Here is a 20,856-nt window from a genome sequence, read left to right on the forward strand (position 1 = left end):
TTTTGTTTATGTTTGTGTTTCACTTGATTGTTTTGCTGATTGTTCTACTTTTACTTTCTGATTTCCAAGTGTATTGCGTAATGCAGTGTTCCTGTCTCACCAGGTAGGTGACGTGTGTGAAGAATGTCTTGTATGTCGGGTCTGCATGAATGATGCTCAGCTTCAGCGACAGTCTGTCTCCTACAGACACCATGTTGGTCCCTGTGGAGATGTACAGGTAGTTCTGTTTGTGCTGTCTGAAGGCCATGAACGGCTGAACTGTGATCTGCTGTTTCGCCTGCTGCTCTGGTCTCAGGTCAGCCTGCATCGTCTCAGCCTGGGGAACAGACAAAATAAATAAATAATTGAAGTTTGTGACAGTTTAGTCTTTTATAATCCCAAAGGTAAATGGAAAAAAACTGTTTTTAATGATAAAATAATGTGTGCTGAAGATGCTCTGATTCAGGCTTATAAAACCACCTTTGCACATTTAGAAACAAACATATAATCCTCCAGTCCTACTAACAGTGATGGTTTGTGGGAGTTGATGTGTGGGCATGTTGATGGTGACTCTGGTGCTGCCGGAGGAGACAACCACGGGAGCGTCCAGCTGCTTCAATTTGACCAGGACGTTTCGGGCCAGAGAACTGTCGTGGTGGCTCACCTGGATCTGAAGAGGTCGGGGAAAATGTTTATACACTTAACAGTTTTTCCCCCACAGTAATGGAGCTCAAAGGCACATGGACCTCAAACAAAAACAAAACAAAATATCCAGTTTCAGCAAAGTGATCAAAAACACAGAAGATGTTCCTCACTGTGAAGTCCAAGGGCAGGCCCGGCTTGAAGTACTTTGGTATGTCTTTGAAGGATACGATGTACGGAGACTCCACAATTTTAATGCCAGTCTTCTCTGCTTCAACCAGATCACTGCCTGCACGGGAAACACACAGGGTCAAACAGCACCAGAAACTACAAACCTGAATCATTATTCATACCATGTCCCTCTATAAACATTTTCCCTTTAGTTCCTGAAGGGGAACTGTGGTTTCTTTATTATGTTATAAGGTGAAAATAACAATCTTTAATGCTTTAATGTTCGTCAAAGTTTTGGAATTGCTTGAGCTGTCAGATACCTAAAGCAGAAAGTTAAAGGTGGAGTCTGTGATTCTAATCCAACACACTTCAGCAAATATATCATTACGGTCCACTAGCTGAGAATCAGGTGTTCATACACAGCCCCCAGATCAGACCGATCCACTAGTAGACTGGTACCATTTCTGTGATATGTTGATGGTTAAAGTGTTTGTGGCATGTTTGCGGAAAAGTTGGCAAACCACTTTTTCTGAAGGATTTGGGTGTGCTGAAACCAAATATTTTGTTTGCCAAAATAAATTTGGACATTTTGGTTCCAAAATTGGCAAAAAAACAAAATGGCTGCCAAAAGAAACTTAAAACGCCCATAACTTCTGAATGGAAGGTGATAAAGCCACAATATTCGCGTCAAATACTATGTTATTATTATATGTCACTATTATATCGGTGGATTTCTCAAACCATTCTGCTTTCAATTCCCTAAACTGTGGTTCGGTGGTGCCTTCATTGATGTTGACAGGGATGATAGCTTCCATTGCTTCTGGAACACTCAAAGTAGCATGTCGTGAGGGTTCTATGTTCTTCAACAAGTTGTCAGGAGCTGGTCCTCTCTGCCAAGCTGCGACTTGAGTGGCATGGAAAGTGTTTTTCCTATCTAGAGTTGAATCGTTGATATCAATGTTGTCTGCTGAGAAGTGAACAAATCTTCCCTGCACTAAGTTAGGTGGGATGACAATTCCATTTTCACGGTCCATGTTTTCCAAAGTGCTCGCAGCTAATGCTGTGTCAATCCGGATGATATCTCTGTAGCTAACAATGTGACCAGCACTGTGGAATAGCTCCACAATTTGTTTGGATCTAGTAGCCTGGTGCAGAGTTGATCCAATGCCAACATGCTTTGGGGTCATTTTCTTTCCCCCACTAACACTATAGACAAGATCCTGTGCAATACTAAGCACCCTGGATCTTTTGTGGGATTCTTCCTCATCATAATTCTGTTCGTCAGAATCTGCCTCTAGAAGTGATTGGCCTCCTAACAATAGGCGGATGAACATATAAACACTGGGTGGAACACAATCTATTGCAGCTTCTTCGCTGACATCCACACCGGAGTATGAAGGTTGGGATAATATATCTGATCTGAGTTTCAGTGCTACATGGATCATAGACAGAAATTCATCTTCTGCTTGTGACTTGAAGACAGGGATAGTCGTGGATCCTTCATCAAACTCCTGATCGTGTAATGTCCATTGAGAGAATGGGATATGGCTGAATTTGACAGGGATGAGTATTGTTTGTCTATCAGGTGCAGCCTGGTCACGCAGTACAATACATTCATAGACATCATTGACTGCGTAATCCTAAGGATCTACATTGTGAGGCATCAACTGTCTGAGGTGAAGAACTTGTTGATGGGGATTTGTCATGTTTCTTTAATCTCTCAATTTTTCCTTTATGTGTGTAATCGGAGTAGCATGATTTATGCCACACCATTGTTGATGTACACCTAATTCGTAATTTTTCCATGCCACTCATGTTTGTTTACAACCATATATATTGAACATATCTCTATTTTGGTGTGTTCAATGTGTCGGTAGGCATCGAACACATAGTATTTGACGCAAATATTGTGGCTTTATCACCTTCCATTCAGAAGTTATGGGCGTTTTAAGTTTCTTTTGGTGGCCATTTTGTTTTTTGCAAATTTATTTTGGGAAACAAAATATTCGGTTTCAGCATGTCCAAATGCTTCAGAAAATTTGGTTTGCCAACTTTTCCTCAAAAATGCTTCCAACATTCAGATTTTCTGAAAATTGTCTGTCTTTCTCCAGAATCGCAGACTCCACCTTTAACTGGACTTTTGCTTTCAAACATTTAAAGTAACTTGTCCAAAACTCATCACAGTTTTGTGTTTTAAAGCGGAGCCACGGGGGACAGTAAAGGTTTCTTACACATCGGACCCCCAGGTATCGATCTGTCCTGTACAATGAAGAAAAAAAACACTTGGTCTTGCTAGGCTGTGGTGCAATAAAGGAACAAACAATGCACGGCCACATTATGTTTGAAACCTTGTTTAAAGAACGATGTCAGCCATGTTTGACAATTTCTTTGAATGTATTTATTATCAATTGTCTTTATAGATGGAAAATAATTAGTCACAGGGACTTCCTGACCTGACTTGGTGAGCACAGAGGCCTTCACATACACAGAGTGGCCCACCAAAGACCTGATGTTGGGGTAAGCTCTCTTGATCTCCTCCATGCTCAGTGTGACAACTCCTCCGTCCAGCTGCAGGAGAACAGCAACACAGGAAGTAATTCTCTAGTCGACACGTTTGCTGTGACTTATTATTTACAGAAATCAATCTACCGCCTCGGACTTGTACAAATATGAGCACAGACACTCTATTCTCGCATCATTGCACTGGTGCTGTTCAGAATTTATTTACAAATTGCAATATATATATATATATATATATATATATATATATATATATAATTTTATTTGGAGGCGCCTTTCAAGACACCCAAGGACACCGTACAAAATACAAAAGATAAAAACAGCAGGACGTTGGAAGGGAGAGCAAACAAACAATACCAGAGATATGGTTGAGACACAGGAAGAAATCAATAAAGAGAAAAGGGGGGAGGAGGATACAGGATGATTGATACTACAGAGAGTAGGCCAGTTTGAACAGGTGAGTTTTGAGTTGGGACTTGAATGTGTATATATATATATATATATATATATATATATATATATATATATATATATATATAGTTTTGACTGGTACTGTATACTATATATATAAATATATATATAAAAATAAAAAAACATATATATATAGTATATAAAAGGGAAGGGAAGTTTGGGGTTCCCTACTGGAGCTGCTGCCCCCGCGTCCCGACCCCGGATAACCGGTGAACGATAGAACTTTCACACACATGTTTTTCAATATTAACCCAAATGAATATGTGCTGCTCTCACTAACAGTTGTTAATGTTTGCGTAGCACCAAACATGGAAAGAGGCTTAACAGAAACACAAATACAGACAATGCAAAAAAAGAACCAAAACTTTGCAGCAACAATGATATGCCTTACATCTGACACCTTCTTCACTGAAGGCAACCTTCTCATCTCCTGATTGATCTTCACTCCAAACACCACATAGGCCGTCCCCTGGACCGGCTCCCCGTACAGGTACCTGAGACACAACCACAGCAAGGGGAAGTCAACAGTCAGCACGTTTCATTCATTACTCTCGTATACAGGACTCTGCAGACTGAGTCGAGCATGTCATCTGTGCTCGGACCTTTATCGCCCGCAGCTCATTGACTGCTGTTAAATGCTGCTGGATGCTGGATACATTAACTAAACTCTTCTTCACTTCCCTTAAAGTCTGGTTTTAAAGTTAGGATTAGGTTAAACTAATCGTAATATTGATAGATTTAGGTTTGGAGTTAATTATCAACAGGAGTAACAGTTGAAGTTCGATCAGTAGTAGTTTGGGTTGAGGTTCACTTTAAGGGATTAGGGAATTCAGTCATTTGCAGTAGTGTGTGTGTGTGTGTGTGTGTGTGTGTGTGTGTGTGTGTGTGTGTGTGTGTGTGTGAGTGTGAGTGTGTGGTGTGTGTGTGTGTGTGTGTGTGTGTGAGTGAGTGTGTTAGACCCACCTGGCCGAGATCTCTACAACCAGTTCATTGTCATCCAGGTTTAGGAAAGACTTCCTGGGCGTCAGGGTAACATTGAAGGCAGGAAGCACTGAAACACAACACGCCATCAAAATACAGCGTGACACATTCAGAGAGCCTTTCAAAAGTGGGACATTCAGAGTTGCGAAAATGTCATGCGTACAGGACAAAATGTTTTCTAGTAGAAAACAGAAGAGAGAAAAAACACTCCTGATATTATTAGCAGAAGTATGCACAGTTTAAGTTGACCTACCATATTTCTTCACCTCGAACTGGGAGGTGAAAGTGTTCTGCTGCCTGTGGTCAAACTTTGCAGTCACCGTCCATTTCCCTTCACTGCCACAGACAAGCAGTGACTTCAGAGATCAAAGGAAGAAGACTTCCTCCACTTGGAACCATGAATCTGTGCAACACGTTGTGCAATTCCACTTTGTACAATCTTCATAAACTACTTCAAATGTAGTTACCAAATGCATTCATATAATACTAGATAGGTATATCATCTTCACCTTCCTTTTTATCGTGCTGTACAGATATGTGATGCAAATGTATCAAGAGCTCGTCATCCTTAGAAAATAAAAACATTCAATTGGCTTGTTTTTCTACTTAAGTTGAGGGGCGGTCCGTGAATGTGAAAAAAAGAAAAAGAGTCTCGATACAAGATTGAGTCAAAGAAGTTGATCTTACTTTGCAACATCAGAGAGAGGATAAGCGTCACTAAAAACACCATCAACAGCTTTGATCGTGGGGACCTGTTTCACCACCACACCGCCAGGATTCTGAAACAGACACAGAGACAGGTTCATTTGAGCTAAAATAACCTACAATTCAACAGGATACGGTAGAAATATTGTTAGTTATTATTACCATTGTGTCTACAAAGCGTTGCACCTGCAGAAAATCTCGTTTACATTATCACATCTCAACATTTATACTAAAACGTCACATTTACTTCGGCTGCATCTAGTGATTATTTTCATTATCGATTAATCTATTAAAGTTTTAGCCTATAAAATTGTGAAGAATGCACCTTAACATATCTTAAACCATAAGTATATGTTTTAAAAAGGTTTGGTTTTCTCAGACCAACCATCTAAAACCCAAAGATATTTATTTTACGATGATATGAAACAGAGAAAAGCAACAAATCTCCCGAGACTGGAACAAGTGAATAACGAATCAATAATCGACTAACTATTTATTTGTTTACCTGGATATCTATTGTGATGGTGCTGTTAAAGGCCTTGAAGGACGGAGAGGACGTGAATGCTCTGAATCGAACTGGAGAGGGAATTTGACAAGACAGGCTGAAAAATACTCAAGATTAAGTTCAGTCTAACATTATATGGTACATTATCAATATTACTGCTACTTCTACTATTACTGTGAATATCACCACAACAAAGAAACTATGTGAACTATGATTGTAACTAGAAATACAAAATACTTACACTTTTTAAAAATCTATTCTTGTGCAAACTTTATTAACCAATCAGCTGTTTCAACACTAATTTGAGTTATTTCATATCTATGTGGTTATATTGTGGTTGTGTTTTGTTATGTTGTGGTTGTATTTTGTGGTTATATTGTGGTTATATTTGTAGGTTATGTTGTGGTTATGTTGTGGTTGTGTTGTGGTTGGTGTTGTGGTTATGGTATGTTGTGGTTGTGGTATGGGTTGCTTTGTGGTTATAGTGTAGTTGAGTTGTGGTTATGTTGTGTGTTGTTGGTTGTGTTTGTTGGTTTGTGGTTGTGTTGTTTGTGGTTATTGTGTGTTTGATTGTGGTTATGTTTGGGTTGTTGTTGTTGGTTATTGTTGTGGTTGTTGGCGGTTGTGTTGTGGTTGTGGTGTTGTTGTGGTTGTGTTTGTTGTTGTTGTGTTTGTTGTGGGTTGTTGTGGTTGTGTTGTTGTTGTGTTGTGGTTGTGTTGTGGTTTGTTGTGGTTGTGTTGTGGTTTGTTGTGGTTGTGTTGTGGTTTTGTTGTTGTGTGTTGTTGTGTGTGTGTATTTGTGGTGTTGTGTTGTGGTTGTGTTGTGGTTTTGTTGTGGTTGTGTTTGTGGTTGTGTTGTGGTTGTGTGTGTTGTTGTGTTTATGTTGTGGTTTTGTTTTGTGTATGTTGTGGTTATGTTGTGGTTATGTTGTGGTTATATTGTGGTTGTGTTGTTGTTGTGGTTGTGTTGTGGTTGTGTTGTAGTTGTGTTGTGGTTGTGTTGTGGTTGTGTTGTGGTTGTGTTGTGGTTGTGTTGTGGTTGTGTTGTGGTTGTGTTGTTGTTGTGGTTGTGTTGTGGTTGTGTTGTAGTTATATTGTGGTTGTGTTGTGGTTGTCTTGTGGTTATGTTGTGGTTGTGGTTGTGTTGTGGTTGTGTTGTAGTTATATTGTGGTTGTGTTGTGGTTGTCTTGTGGTTATGTTGTGGTTATGTTGTGGTTGTGTTGTGGTTGTGTTGTGGTTGTGTTGTTGTTGTGGTTGTGTTGTGGTTGTGTTGTGGTTGTGTTGTGGTTGTGTTGTAGTTATATTGTGGTTGTGTTGTGGTTGTCTTGTGGTTATGTTGTGGTTGTGTTGTGGTTGTGTTGTGGTTGTGTTGTGGTTGTGTTGTTGTTGTGGTTGTGTTGTGGTGTGGTTGTGTTGTTGTTGTGTTGTGGTTGTGTTGTGGTTGTGTTGTGGTTATGTTGTGGTTGTGTTGTGGTTGTGTTGTAGTTATATTGTGGTTGTGTTGTTGTTGTGTTGTGGTTGTGTTGTGGTTGTGTTGTGGTTATGTTGTGGTTGTGTTGTAGTTGTGTTGTAGTTATATTGTGGTTATGTTGTGGTTGTGTTGTGGTTGTGTTGTAGTTATATTGTGGTTGTGTTGTGGTTGTGTTGTGGTTGTATTGTGGTTATGTTGTGGTTGTGTTGTGGTTGTGTTGTAGTTATATTGTGGTTGTGTTGTGATTGTCTTGTGGTTGTATTTGGTGTATGGTTTGTTTTCATCAGCGTCTTCAGCTCTCACCACTATCTCCAGGTTTATAGATGGGTTTGTCTGTCTGGATGAAGATGTATCCAGAGTGAAAGGACACCATCAGTACCCTCTCCTCTGAGTGATGGACCCCAAAGTCCACCTTCAGATACACATACTTGTTCGTTTTCTCTTCGCGTTTCAAATGTTTCGAGGAAAGCTGCGATAAAGAGATTCCCAGTTAGTTTTTCATTCCATTCCATGTCGATATGTAAAGTTATGTACATAGCACTGTAACTTTGATTCTTGTGTTTTATAGCATTTAAGCTTGTTTTTATTTCCGATCTCTTGACTTTTTAATGTTTTTTTTAAATGTATTTAGCGCTATGTCTTAATGTTTTTGTAAAGCACTTTGAATTAGCTTGTTTTTTTAAATGTGCTGTATAAATAAACGTGTCTACAGTAAATGTATAATACAGGATGATGTTTCTGTTCCTGCGCCGCCTAAATTCTGTCTAAATCTAAGGCGTAAACGCCACCTGAACAACACTGTGAAACACAACAGAATATCATAAATAGTTGACACTTTTCTATTCAAACTATGGGTAGTTGAGACATTTTGCCAAAACACACTAGTGTCTCTTTGAACTCGACAAAGACTCTTTAAATGATGACCTGGTGAGTCACCTGTATAGTCTTGAGAGCGTAGAATCCATTGTCCGGATTGAGTGTCACAGAGTCCCGCAGGAGCGAGGTGGTCCTACTGAAGTCCACGATGGAGATAGAGGCGGTGACGGCGGTGGACAGACCGTCTGCCTGGAGGTAGATGTTCTCCTGGCTGTCTGTCCTCAGCAGGTCTGGAGCCAGCAGAGTGAACCTGCAGGAAAACAGCACAACTAACACTGACACATGTAGAGTCATAGAGTATCGTAATCATTTCCAAGGAAAGATCTGATATGGAACTGTAATTTCTTATGATGCTTACAGGAATATTTTTTGTAATCTGGCACAAATTATAATAAAATACATAATATAATGTAATAAATGTCCAATTCATTCATTCATATTAATTCATGTCATAACCTGGAGAGTTATTTAGTCCAAGTACAGCAGGTCAGCTGGACATGCAAAAATCAGAGCATACGATTCGAGATGTATAGAGAATAAATATTTTTATAATAATCAATAATCATAATCAAATATATTTGCTACTATTCATACTTTAGAACATAATATAATTTAACAGATAAGTACATTTATTCAATTGAAAAATTATTAGATTTTTTCAATTTTAAGACAATTCTTGTTGACTCTTTATCTCTGACCCTGAATACTACTACTGTTAGACCAGGGGGGGGAACCTTTTTCCTATCAAGGCCCATTTTATTTTTTACGACATCCTTCGAGGGCATACTAATTATTGAACTCATAACCTTTGCAAATTTTCTCTGCAAAGACACAGCCCGTTCATTTCACCTTTTCTTTATGCTGTGAAAAAAGCAACTTTTTTATCCTGTATCTTCTGTTTTATCAGAAATCAGAACTCCTTTATTAGTCCCACAACAAGGGACATTTATCTCGTCACAGCAGAAGAACACATGAAGTAAAAAGGCAGAACACAATAATTAAATAGAATAAAAGATAATATAAGTACCAAGTGATATAAATAAAGTGAGTATTGCACATGGCAGTGATAACTGCACAGCAGTGGTGGGACAGTCTGTTCTTGGTGGGGGGTCTACCTCTCTATCTGTCCATGTTGTTATGTTCCGCTCTGCAGAGAGCTGCTTGTTGGACCAAACTCCACCGAAGAGCGTTAACTTTATCCAAACACTCGTCCTCTCAGCTCCTGCAGTTTGACATGTCTCGTGCAGTAATGACGCTCGAGATTATTTTTCATCACGGCATAAACTGAGCACACTGGCCTTTAACTTCCACAAAGAAATAATCGTTCGTCCATTTCTCCTGGAAAGTGAGACATTCCGCATCCATCTTTCTCTGTTTTACACTCGCCATGCTGCGTTCACGGATGTCAATGACAGTCTCGTTTAATATTGACGGTTTTTTTTACATGACGTGACCACGTGATGACACGTTGCGCTCGTGTTGTGTTCAAGGACCCTGACCTTGACCAGGAAAAACAATCAATCGCCCGATTTATTCTATTGTCGTCTAGATGTTTTTTCTAGTGGATTTTATTTGCGTGCGTTTATGAATGAAATGGTCTCGCGGGCCGTATACGGCCCGGAGGCCGGAGGTTCCCCACCCCTGTGTTAGACCATTACTGCTGCTACAGTATTATTATTAACCACTAACAACAATACTTCAATGTGCTCAATTGTGTTCGGAAGATATCAGAAATACTGCAAAGCAAAACAAGTGAAGAGAATTGATGAGAAGTCAGCAGATAACTAAAAACTGCTCCAATAGAGTTTAGAGAAAACCCACAACATAACCCATCCTTAACTCAGAAGCACAATCTAGTTTGACTTTTGTATTAATGGCGACTGTACCTTGGTGCAGAACTAACTGTTGGTGACCTGCAAATAAACAGAAGACATATTAAGTTCATTCATGACACAGCACGTGTGGTATTATAACATGGTTAGTGACATTTATATTAAGTTACAGGGCATATACCCACTAAAGAGGATAGAAGGAATGTATTTAATGTGTGCTTGTCAAACATGGTGTATCCTGTCACTGAATACGCTCTAGATATGAAAACTGAAGCCATTGAAAAGATAAGATTTAAAGGTGTAAGACACATATCAGCTACCACTGAGACAAACATTTCTAAATCAGTATCAATCATCAAAACCCTGGTTTAAAAAGGTTGTTTGTGAATGTTTTAATGTTTGTTGTACTACAAAAAATATGTAAAAAGCATTTATATTAATGCAAAATACATTTTTCATATTGCATTTATGTTGTTTTCTGTTAAGTCCAGCTTTACTTACTTGAAGCGTCCCCTAGATCTGCGTGTTGATGAAGATCTGGGGAAAACAATCAGAAATAATAACTTAAGCTGTCAGAGACAAAAGTTAGAAACTGTGTGTATGATGTGCTCACACACACCTGCCAGGCCACTGGAGTCTGTATATAACAGAACCTTTAGTTAGTTAGTAAACATAACTTTAAAGATACAAAGTGTCTTTACAGTCACCAGACAGAGACGTACCTTCTGAGAGAATCCAACTGTGCGTTGGCGCTGCAGAGAAGGATGAGGAATAAAATGTTGTGGAGCGTCCACCGACCCATGTTGACTGACTGAGCGCCTCAGTGGACTGTGGCCACAGGAGAGACAGTCAGCCTCTTTAACCCCCCCCCCCCCCACACACACACACACACACACACACACACACACCTCATCAGTCAACAGGAAGAGGAGGAGCAACAGCTTCTGACAGGCGAGATCTCACACTCCACCCCCGACCTTGATGGAGCCTGAAGTTCAACAATAAAATTGCAAAAACTCTCATTTTGAGATTCTTGTAGATCATCCCATTCTGCACATGAATATTAAAGGTTTCTCTGTCGTTTTATTTTTGTAAAGATTATCTCAACTATTGTTATCAGCCCCCATCTAAACTACTCTAACATGTCCAATGTGGATTTAACAATTTATTAACACACGTTAGAGGAAGACTCTGTTGCCGTTTGGTTTCGGGGCGGTACTTGACTAAAGAATTATTTAGTCTGCTAACAATCATTTGATTTAATCGACTGATCTGTAAAACTCCACTAAGAATCATGCAAACGCACAACATCACCAGAGATGTGCTCATAAGTTTAAAAAAATTAATCTTAGTAACTGAAACGTCCAATAACTCGACTCAGAGGAGGCAGAACAACTGGGTTTACTTTTTAAGTTAGACATCAGTGTTTCATTAGTTCAGTCAGGCTTGAATTGTGCCCCAGAGCAGCGTCCACTAGAGGGCAGCAAGACTGCATTCTCATTCATCTTCATCACAACATCCCACAGTGCATTACAAGTCATTTCAGCTGTTATTTATCTTCTTTATCTTTATTTAATATAGAAATCTGTGTTATTGAGCACATCTCCTTTGCTGAGATAATCCATCCAGGTGTGGCATATCAAGATGCTGATTAGACAACATGATTATTGCATCATATATATATATATATGGGTTAATATGAGGTCATAAAGATAATTAAAATGTAACTTATAAACCACCGATGTGTGTTTACCTTCACAGAGTTTCTACTTTAAACATGTCAGAGTACATTTTAATTTAATCTAAATTCCGTATACGAGGCCTTTCACTCTCATCTTGTCGTCTCTCCCCACCAGTTGGACTCTTGTCCTGAGTATGAGAACGTCTCAGACACTGCAGCACAGACAGAAGACACAGAGGAGCAGGAAGACCTGGTGTGAAGTCCAGTCAGGTCAGAGCCTCCTGCTCAAACCAGAGGGAGACTCACCTGGATGGAAGAAGCACTGAAGTGGATACATTTTCCTTGAACACAGAAAGTTTCTTGTTATTTTTCAGTAGCAGCAGCAGGAAGGAGTCAGCAACATGTAGCAGAAGATTTAAAATGCAATGAGTAGAATGCAAGCTTGCTTATATTGTACATGCAGAAATATAATGACAATGTTCGTGAATACCCTCATTTCATAATGATATTTAACAATAAAATATTTGCATACAAGACTGTAAGTGAAGGGAAATTATTCTAGTCACCCCTCCGATCACTATGTCGATAGTAGAGCCACGTCTTGCTTAGTTGCACAATATTTCACAAGCAGCACTGATGTTGCAAATCCTCTCAGGAAATAGGCGCACTATGAACATATGTCTATAATAATCCAGTCATAATTAATCCAGTTATGATCAAATGTATTTTGCTTGTTGTAATTAAGCTGAGAAACGGGGCACGGCGATGAAGATGTGTAAAAGTAACTAAAGCTGTAAGACAAATGTAATAGAGTAGAAGTATAACGGTGTATAACATGGAAATACTCGTTAAAGTGATTAAAGTAGTTAAAGTGGTTAAAGTAGTTAAAGTAGTTAAAGTGGTTAAAGTAGTTAAAGTGGTTAAAGTAGTTAAAGTAGTTAAAGTGGTTAAAGTGGTCAAAGTAGTTAAAGTGGTTAAAGTAGTTAAAGTGGTTAAAGTAGTTAAAGTAGTTAAAGTAGTTAAAGCGGTTAAAGTAGTTAAAGTAGTTAAAGCGGTTAAAGTGGTTAAAGTGGTTAAAGTAGTTAAAGTGGTTAAAGTAGTTAAAGTGGTTAAAGTAGTTAAAGTGGTTAAAGTAGTTAAAGTGGTTAAAGCGGTTAAAGTGGTTAAAGTGGTTAAAGTGGTTAAAGTAGTTAAAGTAGTTAAAGTGGTTAAAGTGGTTAAAGTACATAAAGTGGTTAAAGTACATAAAGTGGTTAAAGTGGTTAAAGTGGTGGTTATGGTTAAGGAAAGACTCCAGGGTCCACACAAGCCGTGTCTCAATTCAGGGGCTGCAGCCTTCGGGGGCTGCATTTGTAAACTGATTACTTCACAGCGGCCTTGGCCGGTGTCCCATTTCAGCAACTCCTTCAAATGCAGCCGACAAATGCGGCCTTCTTTTCCCGGATTTGGAGGATACATCTGATGTATCCTTCACGGCCTCAGGTATCCCAAGATTCATTGTGCACCCAGAAGTTTCTTTCCGATGAGAAATGGCGCCCCTCGACCCAGCAGTAACGACAAATGGATATACTTTTAAATGTAAGTATTGGGTTTCAACTCGCTCGAATAGCTAACGATACTAATGTTATCAAATCAAAGGACCTTAAAACATAAAACTGTCGCTAAAATGACGGTTTAATATCACTTAAAAAGTCCAGTGCAATCGTTCGGATTGATTATACATATTGTATTATTGATAATATGTTTACTTATTTTGCAACTTAATCTGCTTTTGTTTAGTGGTGTATAGATAAACCTGCTCTAACATTTTGTTTTGTTTTTGTTAAAGTGGTTAAAGTAGTTAAAGTGGTTAAAGTAGTTAAAGTAGTTAAAGTGGTTAAAGTAGTTAAAGTGGTTAAAGTAGTTAAATTGGTTAAAGTAGTTAAAGTGGTTAAAGTAGTTAAAGTGATTAAAGTGGTTAAAGTAGTTAAAGTAGTTAAAGTGGTTAAAGTGGTCAAAATAGTTAAAGTGGTTAAAGTGGTTAAAGCGGTTAAAGTGGTTAAAGTGGTTAAAGTAGTTAAAGTAGTTAAAGCAGTTAAAGTGGTTAAAGTGGTTAAAGTAGTTAAAGTGGTTAAAGTGGTTAAAGTGGTCAAAGTAGTTAAAGTGGTTAAAGTGGTTAAAGTAGTTAAAGTAGTTAAAGCGGTTAAAGTGGTTAAAGTGGTTAAAGTAGTTAAAGCGGTTAAAGTGGTTAAAGTGGTTAAAGTGGTTAAAGTACATAAAGTGGTTAAAGTACATAAAGTGGTTAAAGTGGTTAAAGTGGTGGTTATGGTTAAGGAAAGACTCCAGGGTCCACACAAGCCGTGTCTCAATTCAGGGGCTGCATTTGTAAACTGATTACTTCACAGCGGCCTTGGCCCGTGTCCCATTTCAGCAACTCCTTCAAATGCAGCCGACAAATGCAGCCTTCTTTTCCCGGATTTGGATATGTCAGGTAAATTAATCCATATTGGAAAGACTATCGTATGTATTTGTTTACCTCAATCAATATATATATATATATCTACACTACGAATATGTTTCTCTGTTATTATGTATTTTCTGCACTGAGAGTATTACAAACATAATAGGGACACTTCCCCTTTAAGAGAACAGGTCAACAAACCATTACTTCCTGACTGCTGACGGAGGAGCGTGTAGGCGCCAAACTGGGACCAATGAGGAGAAGGTCAACGCCTACTCCTTCTAGGTAGCCGCATGTTTTACGACTCTCGGGACACACCTGGAGCGGAGCCGTGAGACCGCAACAATGGGGCTTTTTGAGCCATGCGGTCTATGGAAACGGCGACGCGAAATGTGTCCTCAGCTGAGAATATTTTCTTTGTTTGACTTATTGCGTTAAATAAATATATAGATTACACCAGGAGATTGCTGTTTTGATTCGACATTCAAGCTCCGAGTTCTTCAGCTTTTTCCTACCCTTTAATTGGCGTCCCTGGGTGGGCATCCCGAAAGGAGAAGTGAAGAACGATCGCCGAGTATCATTGACTGGTATTCATTGCACGTGAAAAAGATTAGGTGAGGGTGAACACCGGTTAAAACAAATATTCACTGCAGGTAGACTAGGACAACTTATTAATGAATGCCAGCAACAATGTTCGACGGTCATAGCTAATACAACTGCTGTTAAACGATAAAAAGCAATCCTGAATGTTGAAATACAAGCGATAAGAGCAAGCATCGAAGATATTAATGATGTTAACGATATGTATGAAAAGCTTTTGGAGAGCTCCAGCATAGTCTGGTTAGAGTTCTAGGAGAACTTATATTTAATCAACCAAATCCCTGGGGGTGTCCGGGCTGGTACCGGATAAAGCTTATGGTAAACTTGCATTGAATGTAGTTTAATACGAAAACACCTTTGGAAGGTAGCCAAGAAAGCTTAGTTAGTTTAATGTTAAAAAAGTCCTTTGGAAGGCAGATAGGAATAGTTTAATTGAAAGACTTCTGGGAAGCCTAGCATTAGAAGCTAGTGTTGTTTACCAAAGGAGGATAGTGATTATAATCCTGAATTACGTGAGAACCGATGACGATCGCCTCATAGTCTCAGATGTTGTATATCATCTTCTTTGCGGCAAGCATAGTGTAAAACATGTAAAGATTTGTGTATTGTTGTATTGTTGTGAGTAAAGTGACTAAAGCAGGCCTAAGGCGAGGCTAAGCTAGCGTTGATATTTAGCTAATGCATTGGAGTTTGTAGAACGGGTGAAAACTGTTCAAACTGACTGGGGGACGGTTGTGAAATCAAAGAGAACCGTGGAGTGTATGTGAAGTAGTTTTAAGTTGGAAAAACGTGAAAGAAGGAGACGTTTTTGTGAAAGGCCTCAGAGATTAGGACCAGCTAACGGTGGCCACGTGATGCTGGGTCGCTAATTCCGCCTACTTATGGTTACGAGGCATGTGAAAGTAAATTGTGATAAACTAAACCTTGAGTCTTATGCTGGAGCATTTTGGGTGGAAATAAAATGCATAAGTGATGTAGTGACCGAGTGATTAAAACCAAAAATGCGAGTTTTCTCCAAACTGGAAGGAGAGAAAATTTAGAACAAAGAAACCTCCATTTTCTATCCTTCTTCATTCGGGGGGAATTTAAAAAACCCACATCCGGTTGATAGCTAAATGCCTCTGGTGGACAAAATTGAGACTACAACTAAAAGTTTATAGAAACTTTACAAAATTTAAACACCTCCACCTACAGGACGGCAATTAAAGCGCACCTAAATTTAATACCGTGCACCAGCAGACAAATTGGTAAATTACAATTAAAATCCAATTGAATTGAGGAAAGCTAAAGAGAAGAAAAATGTGAAACCAGAACCCCAGACTGTAGACCGGACGTGAGAAAAAGGACTGACAAGAGAACATGACTCCCCAGCAACGGGGATCCACACTTCTGGAACCAGGTTGTATATCTACATTCACACACATTATCATAGTCAATTAAAGGAGGCTGAATTGTAAAGTGTAGAAAACTGTCTCTTATATGTTTTTGAGAAAACATGTTTAATAAGTGTGTGGATGACAGATATGTAGACTTTTTGTGTAATTCTGGAGCAGACAGAAATGATTAGAGCAGAACAGAGCCGCAAAATACTCAGAATAAAGAGTGTAAAATAAAAACAATCAGCTAATGATAGATTACGTTCAGAATAAAAAATAATAATAAAAGACTTTAGTATCAGGCCATATTGGAGATGGTATCTGTTTAAGCAAGAAGTGTCAGAGAATTAGATCAAGTGTCAGGAGCAATCCATATTTCCAGTAAGGAAAACGGCCATATATAGGATGGCTGATGGTACCAGAGTTACAGGTAGTAAATAAAGTTGTAGTACCAAGAGCATCCAGAGAGCACATTTATAATAATAGATATAGCAAACGCATTCTTTTCCAGCTAAGTGGTAAAAGAAAGTCAGATTTAGTTTGAATCCAGTTTGAGGGAAAGAAGTGTGCATTTACATAATAATCCCATAAGGATATGATGAGCGCCTTGATATAATAAACTACAATTGTTCAAATCAATAGTAAAGAATTCGAGTTACAACATTTCACAATCAGGCAGAGCACTGGAAGAGGAGAGGAAGAATTTAATTAGAAGCACCTAAACCAGATTAAGAGACAAATTGTGTAATTTCTGTAGAAACTGAGTGCCAAAATGATGCACTATTAATTAATCCTCTGTCAAAACGGATTTCTAAAACCCCATATCAGTATCTGATAAGATAATAGGGAGTGGAACAGCTGACGAATTATTTAAGAAAATAAAGTTTTGGTAAACTCATCTGTTTTAGAAATACCAGACTATAAAAAGCCTTTTATTTAAACAGCAGACTTCATGACATTAGTATTAACACAGAACCATGGAGATAAGAGTAGACCAGTGGTTCACTACTCTTCACAACTAGACCCAGTAGATAAGGCGATGCCTGACCGCACATGAGCAGTAACTGCAGCTTCAATGGCAGGTCAGGCCTCTGCATCAAGTGTTATTCAGGCCATTGACTTTAACAGTGACACATGCAGTGTCAGTTTTGTTTTCACAACCGCATCTGACTATAGAATAATGTACAACTTTGATCCATCTACATTATTTCTAACAGCTGAAGACGGAGAACCACATGACTGAACGACAGAGACGGACAAGGAACTTCACCAAGACCAGACTTGACTGACATTCCCTAAGAGGAACCAGAGATAGAAATGTTTGTTAACGGATCATGTAAAGTAACCTAGAGGATCCGAATGTGACAAGATTTCTGTAGTGACACAGACCGACGTATTAAAAGCAGAAGCTCTTCCTAATCATCTGTCAGCAGAGCAGCAGAACTGATAGCATTGACAGAGACATGCAGATAAAAGAAAGACAAAGTTGTAAATATCTACACAGACAGTAACTATGCATGTTCAACATGTGTTTGCTCAACAAGTACAGCATAAAGGTATGGTAACATTGACTAACAAACATATTACTCACTCTAATAGAAGACTTATTGAAGGCAGTACAGCTACCAAAGTATATTGCTTTATATAAAGGCACAACACATATGATAAGAACTGATCCAGTTTCAGTAGACAACAATATGTAAATGAGAAGACAAACACACCAGAACACAAGACAGAGATATTGAAAGAGATGCAGAATGCAGCTACAAAGTAAGAACAAGCCGTTTGGACTAAGAATAATTACATACAAGACAGAGACGACTGACGAAAGAACACTTGACCAGAGAAGAACTCAGTACTACCGAGAAGATTATATAAATGTGTGTATTGAGACACGGTATTTGACCATGTCTCAAAAGGGGGAGTATTATATTGAGTATTATATTAATAGAGTATATTCATAGCATTTGATTCAAAGGCCGAATGCCGACTCCAATAAAATCCATGCAGATGTGCTGAAACTGATATTCTGAACTAAATAAATATGAAGGAAATAAATATAGTTTAACGATTATAGACGTGTATAAAATGAGCTGAAGTATTTCCAACACATACAGTAGACGCTATGACAGTAGCTAAAGTGTTTACCGCTAAATTAACTGTAAAATAAGGTAATGTGTGTAAAGGATGATAATAATAATAATGATAATAAGCTTTATGTAAGAATTGCAGGTCAAAGTACTTGCACTGCAAAAACATAAAACATTAGACAGAATAAGAGCAAATATATCCTGGTGACACATAAATATATCACCACTCCTGTGAGAGACACTGACTCCATGAAGCAGAAACTGGACCTCTTCGTGGTGAAGTCTGACTACACAGGGAGGTGGTACCCATAGGGGCGCTTGTCTCACCATCAGTGAAGATTCAACAACCCGAAGTTTTAGAAGGGGACTGTGACATGGGGGTCAGTCATCACAGGAGGGTGAGTATAGCCCTGTACACCTGAGACTGCACAACCACGTTAAATGTGATTTATGTGACATAATAACCTGTCCCTCTTCCCTAACAATATGCAGAACAGGTCAGGTGGGCAGAGGAACACAGCTGCCACGGAGAGGAGTGACATGTAAGAAAATAAATGATTGTGATCCATTATTCCTCACCATCGTTTCATCGCATCCCAGAGATTAGAGACTGTTTGTTTTAGGCAGCAGAGGTTTTAGGAGCAGGTCCACAAGGACACTTTAGGATAAAGGTAGAAAACAAGAAGACTGCAATCTCCAAGCAGTCAGTAGGAAAGGATATAAAGTTACTACAGTAAGAAATAGAATAGCAGGGAGACAGGATATGTGCAGAAGAATATGTGGCTTGACTGTAAACTGTATACCACTAGCTCAGTAAATATAGTGTGTGTGTGTGTGTGTGTGTGTGTGTGTGTGTACCAGTCAGGCCCCTCCTTGCTTTAAGCCCAGTACTACTCGGACCAATAACAGAGTAAACCTGTCTGTTAACAATGATGCACAGTGTAACAGAACCACTCAGCCCAATTTGCAAAAATCTCATTAAGAGATTTCCAACTCACAGAACCAATAGCACAAGACTGAAATATGTGCATTGATGACACTGGTCGAGTGTTTCTATGTTTGGCCCACAACAGGTCAAACTCTTGTGAGCTTGAACTCGGCTGAAGAGAAACACAGCACCTGGGGAGAGCTTCAGCTCCACAGCATACAAGAGATGCAGTAGGAGTCCCCCGGGGAGTGCCAGAGATCAAATTGGAGCAGGTTTTGACTCATTGTTTTTATGATGGGCAACTACCAATAAGAATGTGGATTAATTACATTCATTGCATCTAACAGAGGTTTATTAATTATTACAAGGGATGCCGTTAAGGGACAAGCTGAACAACAAGCAGCTTGCAGCTTATTGACATGATAGAATGTCTTTAGACGTGCTCCGAGCAGAGAAAGGTGTGTGTGTGTGCCATGTTGGATCATCCTGTTGCACAATTATATCAAATAATACTGTTTCAGAGAGATCAGTTACTAGAGCCTTACAAAGATTGACAACATTATATAAAGAATTAGCAGAGAATTCAGGAGTAGAGAATTAGTCTGGTGATGCTATGGAAAGACGGTCCGGGAGATGGAGAGTTCTCATGTCACTGGTATCTTCAGTATTAGAAAGATTATTCTGATTCTGAATACTTACTGTATGTGGATGTTGTTATATACCATAAATTAGAAGCCGCATGACGAGATTAATTGATTCCACAATCACAAAACAAATGTACACGAGTATCAGCCCCTCTCCATAGATTTATGCAATTTGATAGAACTAGCCTGATTACAGAACGGAATTGCATTAGACATGGTGCTAGCTGAAAAAGGGGGTGTCTGCAAATTGTTTGGCTCTGTGTTGTACTTTCATCCCAAATAACACAGCCCCTGATGGATCCTTTACCAGAGCTTTGAAAGGACTTGACCGACTCAGCAAAGAGCCAGCATCAAACAGTGGGGTACTCATAGACTATGATATAGAGCAGGAACACGACAGCCAGGAAGATGATTTCGTGTGAATAACTCTACAAAGTGTTCTTTGCTGCCATACCGAAGCCACTGACTTTATTGTAGTTACAGTCTCTCAGTCGTATACAGATATTACAATCTTATACAGACATTAAAAGTTTACTAATATTTACTGTCTTTTACTGGAAGTGTTTTTTATTATACTGAAGCTAATTGTCTTTATGCTGGAATAACAAATGAAGTTCTTTGGTTCTATACAGAAGGTATTTTTATGACTGGAATAAAAACAAGTGCACTATGAATGTATTCTTGTATACCATATGATGAATTTGTACACCACTCGGTGCCTTATATTTACTGGAGATTATACACACCATAAATGGTGTGTAAAGGGGGAATTGTCAGGTAAATTAATCCATATTGGAAAGACTATCGTATGTATTTGTTTACCTCAATCAATATATATATATCTACACTACGAATATGTTTCTCTGTTATTATGTATTTTCTGCACTGAGAGTATTACAAACATAATAGGGACACTTCCCCTTTAAGAGAACAGGTCAACAAA

The 20,856-nt window shown here is 38.8% G+C and overlaps 1 protein-coding gene across 1 annotated transcript in view; it reads right to left on the bottom strand.

The window, feature by feature from the left end:
* LOC115006209 (venom factor-like) overlaps positions 1–10,965 on the bottom strand; it is a 38,825-nt gene extending 27,860 nt beyond the window's left edge. The window contains exons 1-14 of the mRNA XM_029428324.1: positions 10,877–10,965; positions 10,656–10,691; positions 10,209–10,235; positions 8,383–8,572; positions 7,750–7,915; positions 5,975–6,045; positions 5,452–5,543; positions 5,018–5,100; positions 4,747–4,834; positions 4,175–4,277; positions 3,246–3,360; positions 795–910; positions 506–649; positions 101–316 (exon numbers count right to left, since the gene is read on the bottom strand). Of these exons, the coding sequence (XP_029284184.1) occupies positions 101–316; positions 506–649; positions 795–910; positions 3,246–3,360; positions 4,175–4,277; positions 4,747–4,834; positions 5,018–5,100; positions 5,452–5,543; positions 5,975–6,045; positions 7,750–7,915; positions 8,383–8,572; positions 10,209–10,235; positions 10,656–10,691; positions 10,877–10,956 (1,527 nt within the window). The 5' untranslated portion in view covers positions 10,957–10,965. The remainder of the gene's footprint in view (positions 1–100; positions 317–505; positions 650–794; positions 911–3,245; positions 3,361–4,174; positions 4,278–4,746; positions 4,835–5,017; positions 5,101–5,451; positions 5,544–5,974; positions 6,046–7,749; positions 7,916–8,382; positions 8,573–10,208; positions 10,236–10,655; positions 10,692–10,876) is intronic.
* Positions 10,966–20,856: the final 9,891 nt, after the last annotated feature.

This window comes from Cottoperca gobio, unplaced genomic scaffold (assembly GCF_900634415.1).
Source record: "Cottoperca gobio unplaced genomic scaffold, fCotGob3.1 fCotGob3_70arrow_ctg1, whole genome shotgun sequence".
Taxonomy (NCBI): domain Eukaryota; kingdom Metazoa; phylum Chordata; class Actinopteri; order Perciformes; family Bovichtidae; genus Cottoperca; species Cottoperca gobio.